Source organism: Aythya fuligula, chromosome 1, assembly GCF_009819795.1.
Source record: "Aythya fuligula isolate bAytFul2 chromosome 1, bAytFul2.pri, whole genome shotgun sequence".
Lineage (NCBI taxonomy): Eukaryota > Metazoa > Chordata > Aves > Anseriformes > Anatidae > Aythya > Aythya fuligula.
In genome coordinates, this window is record NC_045559.1 from 137,413,211 (window position 1) to 137,423,768 (window position 10,558).

The 10,558-nt window shown below is 39.9% G+C and overlaps 1 protein-coding gene across 1 annotated transcript in view; it reads left to right on the plus strand.

The window, feature by feature from the left end:
• The window catches only part of OCA2 (OCA2 melanosomal transmembrane protein), a 178,531-nt gene extending 168,281 nt beyond the window's left edge, over positions 1–10,250 (plus strand). Inside the window, 1 exon segment of the mRNA XM_032204674.1 lies at positions 10,163–10,250. Coding sequence (XP_032060565.1) covers positions 10,163–10,250 — 88 coding nt within the window.
• Positions 10,251–10,558: the final 308 nt, after the last annotated feature.

Genomic DNA, 10,558 nt, shown 5'->3' on the forward strand with positions numbered 1-10,558 from the left:
ACAATACTGGTGCTCTGAGCTATATACAAATATTGTTTAAGTTACTAGCACAAAGTGCTTGCCCATTTTTTAAAAAACAAGATGAAAGATACGTGATTTATTTTTTATTTATTATTATTGTTATTATTAAGACTCAGGAGATCTAGCAAAAATTCAAGTGCTCAAATTAGTTGTTTAAAGCTGTAATGGTATACAAGGTCTGAATGTAAAATTTTCTTATGTGAATTAAGTCTTATAGTCATAGTCTTGACTTTGTAAAGGCTGCTTTCTCTTTATAAAAGTGTGGGTTTGTCCAGCCCCTCTGGGTGTCAAAATGTTGCACAACTGTGTAGGAGATCACGCTCTTCTGGAAACTAATAAAAGATTAGCCCACTTCATGTAAAACGAGAATAGCACGTGATAGAGTTTCAGCTGTGTAAAGTGAGTGTGTTATGGCCACCTGCAACTTTCTCTTATGTAATTAATAGTTATACAAGTCTCAGGAAAAGGAAAGTGCTGGGAGCAGTCTCAGCTGGCCATCCTTAATGCAAGAGCTTCCTCTGCTCTCTGTGTTTCTGGCTCTCACCTTGGCTGAAGGTTGCTGCAAGCTTTCTTGAAGAAAGGATGTGACTGGAGTGTTCAAACATGGTTGGTTCACTGTAGGTATTGTTAATTAGAAAGCTATCAGTGTTAAACTTTGGAAAATCTGAGTTGCTTTGGGTTACTGTATCATTAATGTCAAGAGTAACTAAATCTTTACTTGAAGCTACAACTAAAGCTGAAACTCCAACTGCTGTTGGAGACTCTGAGGGGTATTTTATGCCATAGGGCATTTAGATGAAGAAAAGTTAGAACTCCCACAGGTACAGCAAAGCTGGGAAAACAGGGGAATCCACAGTGTCCTACTGTTATGCTGGCTTTCCTGCTTTTGGTCATCTTCCAGAAGAAACTCTGCAGATGATTTACATGGGGGTCACTTGATTGTCTATTTGACTCCTGATCGAGCACAACACTTCATTTTGTTTTCTACTTTATGGCATTATTCCTCTGATGTAAGCTTAAGAGATTTTTCAGCTATTGGCTTGCGTATATCTCTATAATATCATCCTACTATGGCCTAATTTATAGAGCAAGGTAATCTGGTTTTGTATGCTCTATAGCTTTAATAAAACATTCTGACACACATAGAGGTCTTAGTCTAGCTTCCTTTACATGCTGTGACTCCAATGAGCTTGTTCAAAGTCGTTCTTTTTCTCATTTAAATGTGGGGTATTTATGTTGGTCATGGGGCCCGTAAAGCTAAATGTGGAAAGTTACTGTTTTTTCCCTGTTGTCAGATATATATGAGGTTCTGGACACCTCATGCGTGTTAGTAAATTAGTCATACTGATTTATTAACTTAAAAGGATATTAGAAGAACAAGAAAAAATAAAACAACTTTCACATATTTATTGGTGATATGTTGCTCCTCCCCAGTAAAATGTCACTGCTAGTTCTGTATTTTCAGGATTGTTTCTGTATTTGAGCTTTAGTTTCTTGGGTGTCTCCTGAATTTCATCATTTCCTATTGGAGGTGCATGGGTGCATGTTTGGTTCTAACAGAAAGGCCAGATGTTGTTTATCATCTAACAAGTGGTGTCTTTCTTCTTTAAATAATCAATTACAACATTTTATTTTTTTTAAAGTAGAATTTGACATGTTTTCCTTTTTTTTTTTTTTTTTTCCCATAGTTATCAGAGTCTCTTGTTCTGACAGTCTTGTATTTTATCTCATTTGTACCACAGAGACACAAACAGATATTGCAACAAATATTCTATCAATGGTCATTTGAGTCTGCCAGGTGGAGCTGCCAGACTAAGTGCTCTTTTGCAATGAATGAACTTTTTTATTTAGATACTCAGAAGTTTGGAAGGTCAAGGAAAAGCCTATTACTTGTTCTGCACATAAGATCAGAGGTTTACAGTGAATGTTTCCAGATATTCCAGACTGTAGGAGGCAAAACTTAACACCTTTAGATTTCCTCACTGATTTTCCTAATCTCAGTTTTAGTCCTGTTAGTGACTGTATGGAAAATCTTGGCATAGACTCAAAACAGATAGAATATCACAAAAAAAAAAAAAAAAAAAATTGGCAATCAGAAGAAAATGGGATTATAGGTTTTGTTCTGTGATTTCAATTACACAGTAACACCTGTGTATGGTAACTAGTAGGTGACTACACTGTAATTTTTATGTAATTCTAGACTATATGAAATTCACAGCAATTTAATGTTGCATTAATGCTCACTGGCAGTTTTAGCCACCTGTTTTCTGAGGTACAACAGGTGTTAGATTTGAAGAGGTCATGGGCATGTTATAAATATTTTTTAGGGGTTTTCTTTAAGTATAGGAAAGTATAGTTAAGCCTGTACTTACCTTTCAGGTAAACTGGATCGGTATGTCAAAGACTTGAAATGATGGCAAGGTTGACACAACCAAACTGACAGGACATGCAGTCTGCATTGAAAGAAAGGCAGTGAAGAAATAGGATGACAAGACAGTGATCATAAATATGATAAAAACAGAGAAATTAGTGAAGAGTGGAATTGTCAGTGGCTTTGAGAGTAAAGCAGACAAGAAATTTAAAATCTTTCCTTTCAGTTTCTACTCCTTCACAAAGCCAAAGGTGGAAAAAAAAGTAAAGAATTAATCAATAGAGTTAATAAAAATGGATTTTTTTTTCAAAAAATTGAGCATTTTTTTTTTAACAATTAGTATGAAAAGTCAACATAATCTTTCCAGAAAATCTCTTTGTAGCAGAATGCGACAGAAAGTAATCACAATGAAAATGATCTATATATCTAAGAATGTTAATAGAAATAAAATAATAATAAATCTATAATGGTAATGTTGTGTCTCATTTTCTTCCCCTCCTCACCCCAATATTTCCCTATGCTATTTAATCTTAGCTGGTGTATAGAAAAAGAATTTGCTCACTGAGCTGTACTGTGTGAACTATGACTTACATAGACCTATATAAGTTTTGTTAACTAGCTGATTTCACAGAATCACAGAATTTCTAGGTTGGAAGAGACCTCAAGATCATCGAGTCCAACCTCTGACCTAACGCTAGCAGTCCCCACTAAACCATATCCCTAAGCTCTACATCTAAACGTCTTTTAAAGACTTCCAGGGATGGTGACTCCACCACTTCCCTGAGCAGCCTCTTCCAATGTCTAACAACCCTTTCGGTGAAGAAGTTCTTCCTAAGATCCAACCTAAAACTCCCCTGGCGCAACTTAAGCCCATTCGCCCTCGTCCTGTCACTAGGCACGTGGGAGAACAGACCAACCCCCACCTCGCTACAGCCTCCCTTGAGGTACCTATAGAGAGCGATAAGGTCACCCCTGAGCCTCCTTTTCTCCAGGCTGAACAAGCCCAGCTCCCTCAGCCACTCCTCGTAGGACTTGTTCTCCAGGCCCCTCACCAGCTTCGTCGCCCTTCTCTGCACCCGCTCAAGCACCTCCATGTCCTTCTTGTAGTGAGGGGCCCAAAACTGAACACAGTACTTGAGGTGCGGCCTCACCAGAACTGAGTACAGGGGGACGATCACCTCCCTAGCCCTGCTGGTCACACTGTTTCTGATACAAGCCAGGATGCTGTTGGCCTTCTTGGCCACCTGAGCACACTGCTGGCTCATATTCAGCCGACTATCCACCATCACTCCCAGGTCCTTCTCTGCCTGGCAGCTCTCCAACCACTCATCTCCCAGCCTGTAGCTCAGCTTGGGGTTATTGCGCCCCAGGTGCAGGACCCGGCATTGGCCTTGTTGAACTTCATGCAGTTGACCTCAGCCCATCGGTGCAGCCTATCCAGATCCTCCTGCAGAGCTTTCCTACCCTCAAGCAGATCAACACACGCATCTAACTTGGTGTCATCTGCAAAGTTACTGAGGGTGCACTCGATGCCCTTGTCCAGATCATCGATGAAGATATTAAAGAGGACCGGCCCCAGCTCCGAGCCCTGGGGGATGCCCTAGTGACTGGCCTCCAACTGGACTTGACTCCATTCACCACGACTCTTTGGGCCCAGCTATCCAGCCAGTTTCTAACCCAACGAAGCGTGCGCCAGTCCAAGCCAAGAGCAGCCAGTTTCTTGAGGAGAATGCTGTGGGAGACGGTGTCAAAAGCCTTGCTGAAGTCAAGGTAGACCACATCCACAGCCTTTCCCTCGTCCACCCAGCGCGTCACTTTGTCATAGAAGGAGATCAGGTTCGTCAAGCAGGATCTGCCTTTCATAAACCCATGCTGACTGGGCCTGATTGCCTGCTTGCCCTGCAAGTGCTGCGTGATGACTCTCAGGAGGATCTGCTCCATGAGCTTCCCTGGCACTGAGGTCAAACTGACAGGCCTGTAGTTTCTCGGGTCTGCCCTCCGGCCCTTCTTGTAGATGGGCGTCACATTTGCTAGCCGCCAGTCAACTGGGACCTCCCCCAATCGCCAGGACATCTGATAAATGATGGACAGTGGCTTGGCCAGCTCCTCTGCCAGTTCTCTCAGTACCCTTGAGTGGATCCCATCCGGCCCCATTGACTTGTGCACTTCCAAGTGCTGTAGCAGGTCACCAACCAGTTCTTCATGGATAGTGCGGGCCACATCCTGCTCCCCATCCCCTTCCACCAGCTCAGGGTACTGGGTATCCAGAGAACAACCGGTATTGTTTGATTCATGAAGGTTATGATTTTCTTTTAATTAAGATCCATGAATATTGCAGTTTTACCTTATTGTTTAGATGAAATATAGATGAGTTACTTTGCAAATTGAATTGTGAAATTACATCAATAGGTGTAACTTTTCTTTCATTCAGAAATAACTTTATGTATCTTAAAAATGTACCTTATCTGAGTCTCATTTTTGAGGCTGCTTTTGTAGACATTTAGATATGCTTTTAAAAATGAGCTTGTGTTTGTCCAACTTCCAGAGCAAGGCACTGCATAGTAAGTGTCCAAGAATGAGGTGAATTACCCACTATCTTTCTTTTGTTAAATATTTTCAGATGGCATGGCAATCTTTAGATGTGCAGATGATGCTTTTGTACCCTGTGCTGAATAATGGAGGAACAAGTGGGTGGGTGGGAAGGTTATACCTTCTACAGAACCTTTGGTGAAACAGATATGAAGTGAGAAAAGCAAAATTTTAAGCCTGATGCAAACTCCACCAGTATAACGTGAACTGTGCATTAAATTGTGAGTGAAAGCAGGAGCAGAAGTTTTTAGCACTAACTCTTACCCCTGGTAAAAAAGGAAAGAAAACTACCAGTTTTCTTTCATTGCCAGTGGTTTTGTCTGGGATTTTTATGCTGTTGCTTTCCCAATGAGGAGCAGCTGAAGGTTCCTCATTTCCTTGGATGTGTTGTTCTTCCACAGATCCCCCTGAGGATGCACAGGCTGCATAATTTACTGGCTCAGAAATGTCAGGAAGGTGGTGCCTGTAGGTATGGTTTTACAGATAAGAGTCATGTCATGTCCCAAGTCAGGCAGAACAAGTCACTGAACCTGGGTCTTGTACATCCCTGGTCCTGCTGGCTCTTGAAGCATGACAGACCAGAGCTTCAAGGTACTGTAAGAGATCAGTTTGTTCAGAAAAATGCAATTCAGACCCTAAAGGCTTCACTATTAGTATTTAGCAAATACAATTAAATAAACATATAAGCTAAGAAAACTGTAATATTCACATCAATAGGTACTCATTAAAATGGGATTTATCCCCAGAATAATTATACAACAGTTTCCTTTTCCTCTAAGTATGCACAGGGCCAGACATCTTGCAGTGAGGCAGGATCAAAAATAACTAGGTCATTAAAAGTAAAAAGCTTCTCTTTCCTTGCTTTTTTTTGTGCCCATGGTTTGACTTCTCCTAATGCATACTTCACAGCTATCTTTACAGAGTTTTGTCTTGTACGTTTCAAATTCTCATTTTAATTTGTTAAGAACATGCTGAATTCTGTTCTCCAGAGTCTGACATCTCTCCTGCACTGAGGTGATTTGCAAGCTCTTCACCAGTGGATCATTGAAGTTATTAATAAGCAAAACTTTGTCTAAGACAAATCCCTAGGGCTTCTGCTGGAACTGTTCTCGGTATCTCACACTGAACTAACATCTGCATGTTGTGTATATTTAAGCTGCATGATTTCATTTAGATTACAGTTTTATATGTAAACTTCTGTTAAGAAGAAGAGGAGGGAAGTCTAGGGTGAATGATTCTGTCATCTGTCCCTTCCTTGTTCTTCATCTCTGAAGCAGTGAAAACTCAGTGCAGTCTCCATGAGCTGTGGAGAGTCAGGGCCGTGCAGCACTTGTGTTTCTCCCTGTGTGCAGTGGGCATGAGGGATGAAAGGCTGCCCAACGCAGGGTACATCTGTCCTCTTTCCTTAGTTGGTACATAGAAATGTCATATCAGATGTGCTGCTGTTACAGGGTCATGGAAAAATGAGTTTTTATGACAGAGGCTAATTAGTGTTTCTTACTAATCTCTTGAACTAAAACTTCAGAAGTTTTTAGAACTTCTAAGCCCTGCTGTTTGTTTTTCCTGGGCAGGAACAACTGACATGTTGCTTTTTGACCCACATGTATGCAGCAAATGAGCATTTATGGAAAGGAATTTTCACATTGTTTAAAGCGTGTTCTTATTTGATGTAACTAAAGGAGATTGTTATCAGGCATTGGAAAGATATGGCAGCCCAGGGAAGTGGTTGAGTCACCATCCCTGGAGGTCTTTAAAAGGCGTTTAGATGTAGAGTTCGGTGATATGGTTTAGTGGAGGACTGGTTAGTGTTAGGACAGAGGTTGGACTAGGTGATCTTGAAGGTCTCTTCCAACCTAGACGATTCTGTGATTCTGTGAAAATGTAGGTGGCTAAACGTTATGTTGTGCATAGGCTGGGACAGGAGTTGTATCTTTGATGTCATGCAATAGCACAATAGGGCACTAAACTGATTTGGGTAATCAACTAACTCTCCAATACCTAATACTCACTGAGCAGGCTTCATCTCCTCTCTCCCTGGTGCACAGATTCCACGGTGAATTTGATACAATTACATTTGTGCTCAGGCCAGTGGGCCTAAGATTCAGGCCTCAAGTTGAGGGCTAATTGTCCATGCAATGAGAGTAATGGCTTTATACCTGGGCCCTGTGCAAACATCCAGGCTAAATGAAGTGAGGTACCTCCCCAGGCTGTGTGTGGCTCTGGCTACTTGCTTTGACTCCCACTCTAAGTCGGGCATAATTAAAATGCCTGCATATTTATATGTGGTCCCATATAATTCATCCATTTTCTCACATGAACCCACCCCCTACCCCCGACCTGGGGTTAGTTTTTCTGTTCTCTTTTTCATGGTCCAAGAGCCACTAAATCTGTTTGGATTCTCCCCTACCCTTGCCAGTCTTTACAAAGGCATTTTGTTGCCAGTCACTGCTGAGCTGCTGTGCTTTCCCCACGGAGGTTTGTTAGGTTGTATTAGTACAGATTAAGATCTGCACTATCCCCTCTCCTCCCAGTACCGGTTCTTTGTTTGCTAACTGTGAGGTCAATAAAATTCTGTTTTCTGTCAAATAACAACCTGTTTTCTTATGAGAGTTGTAGAAATCTCTGGTTCACCAGCCTGCCATGTGGATACAGCTGCAGGGGAATGTTCATGAGATATACTAAAGGATGTAAGAGGATTTTATAGCCATGCTATTTTATTCCCACAGCCATAGCTGGTTTTGCTTTTTTTGTCCTATCTCGATACTTTTATGTTAGTGAAATTAGGGAGGTCTGGAGGTCAGATATGCTGAGAGAAGGAAGGAAGGACTCCGAGCAATTATCTAGACATCAAATTAATTTTACTTTTTTTTTTTTTTTTTTTTTTTCTAAAATATTTCCAATGGATTTAGCTTTTTCTCCTGCTTTGTAATATTTTCAGCTTGATCATTTATTATCAACTTGACCATTTAGTGAATACTGAATAAGAAAATATAACGATAAAGAGCTGATTACTGACTCAGCTCTTTCTAGTAAAGAGTTGTTCAAAAACAAGGATCTAACCATTTGAATTTGAAATAACACCTGCAGTATAGTTACGCATATTCATCTGAACAACAAAAAAAGAAAAATAAATGAGCACTTCCAAAAGTATTGCAGACTTCTAATGATTTGAATGCTGTGAAAATCCTATGATCCTTTCTAACAATTCTTCATACTTTTCAGCACTTGAACAAACCCTGTCATTCTTCTTTTCCAATTCCAAATACCAACTTCATGTTAACACATTTGAAGCTAGAATACCAATAATAATGACTCTTACATGAATGGCAGAAGTGGCTGGCACACCAGGTCCTAAATCCTGGAGAGGCAGAGACACTAGAGCCAGGCATTGGAACTGTCCTTTTGGTACAGGCAATATTTGGTCATGGACATGGGGCAATGCCAGGTTCTTCTTCTTTCAAGGAGACAGAAATGAGATGATCTGTTAGCCCTTATACATTTCCAGCCTTGCAGGTATTTTTATTTTCTTGGTTTGCCTCTATTTCTACCATTACTTGGGATGGCTTCACTTTGATAGGAGGTCAAGAACAGCCACATAGCCATCATTATGGGCAAGATTGTTCTTCACTAAATAATTCCAACATTTTCTTTATAGTGTTTGAATTTTACTAGTTTCCTAATTGTTCTGTCAGCTTTATAGGTCAGTGTGTGTATGCTGGCTGTGACCCTGTTTCCTGAACAAATTCTATTGTCTGTAGCTTGAATGACTGTTAAGGTGAGAGCTCCTGTATTCTGTTGGTCACAGCTATGCTTCTTTCAGTCTGTTTTTCAGCAAAAAAGCAGTGAAAAAAAACATGACTTCTGAAAATCACAAGGTTTAGAATAACATTGGAGCTGCAGGTAGAAAGAGGAAAGGTGATCAGGCTGCAGTGATCCATTGAGAAGTTTAATTTTAATTTTATGTGAGTGGTTTCATATACTGAGGAAGTGGTGGCCAGATTTAATGCACCAAGAAGTCCCTTTTAGCTGTAGCTTCTTAAGGCAAGGAGCTATTCATCCACTCAAGCTCAAGAATGTTCTCCTATCATCAACAAATATGCTCCTGGAACCTTACCAAGGATGCCTAACAAGCAAGGCAAAAAGGCACAAGTAATATACCCATATGTAATAAGCAGGTCTTACTTCAAGGAAGAGAATAAATGAAATGCTGCACTTCAGAGAACATTACCATGCTCTGATGAGGTTTATGGAAATTCATGACTGAACTTGACAAAAGGTATTACATAAGGAGAGTTGTTTGTCACAAAATCATTTTCTCATCTCAATTCTTATAATTTTAGTAACAACAACAAAAAAAAAAAAGTGTGATCAAAAAAGTGGTACTTCATAGTCTTTCAGAGCCATACAACAACATTTTTAAGTTTCAGAAAACTCACTTATTTTCACAGATGTGGAAGAGTCCTGTGAGCAGGACTCAGACAACCCCACAACACCCTTTCTAGTTGTCCATTTCTGCTGCTTGTGTTTGCCAGGCTAAAGAAAGCTATAAAAATGATGGGTGTGGTGTGAAAAGCTTAATCTGTGATGAAAAGCAAATAGCCGTTCTCAATACAACAGCAATGTTTTAGCACTTTTACAGCTGTCTGGGATTTAATATTAAAATCCGTTAAACCTGGTGAGAGGAATACCATCTGTATGTGACTACAGCTCAACAGGGAAACGATATAAGGAGTTTGAGCCAAAGATTGTAATAAAGCACCATACTGATGTGATACTTACTGAACGATCTATTCCAACATTACCTAACTTCTAAGAATTGTTATTTTACCTGTATAATTGCTTATTGTTGGGGGGGGGGAGAAAAATGTAAAAAGAAAAAGAAACAACTGGGCATGCCAGATTCTGAGACAAAGTAAATTGGAAGAGATGAACTGAAATCAATGAAATTATGTTGATTTTGTCCACCTATCTTTTAAACAGGCCAGCAGAAGAAATGTGAAATTGAATATTAGATTCCTTGACCTTGTCATGATCTCACAGTATAACCATGCTTTTGGCACTGCATAAGCATATTCCAGGCTTGGAATGTGCAGGATAACTTAAACTTCCTTTTCATTATGTACTTGGAGAACAAAATATTGTAATGTTATTGATATTTCTTTTGTTTTCTTGTTGTTTCAGGTTAGGTTTCCCCATGATGATTGTGTCCTGTACCATCGGGATGTGCTATCTTCTTGTTGCTCATGTTGTAGTAGGTTGGAACTCATAATAATTTATACTTTCAAGACTCAAAAAAAGCTTTCTGTTTCGTTTAGTTTGTATGTCAGAATACAAAGAAGATACATAAAAGGAAAAAGGTGGTAAAAACCAACGTACCAACCAACCAAAATAAAACCCACGAGTGGTATAAATCAAGATGACTGTCTTGTCAGGTTTGGTCATTCTTCTTCTGTTCTGTGAACAATTTGCAGGACTAGACATTCAAAACTGAAAGAATACTTATATTTAATTGTGAAAAAAGTTACTGTGCGGATGAAAAGGCACCATCGCCAGTGAATATGTTGTGCCTAAAAATTT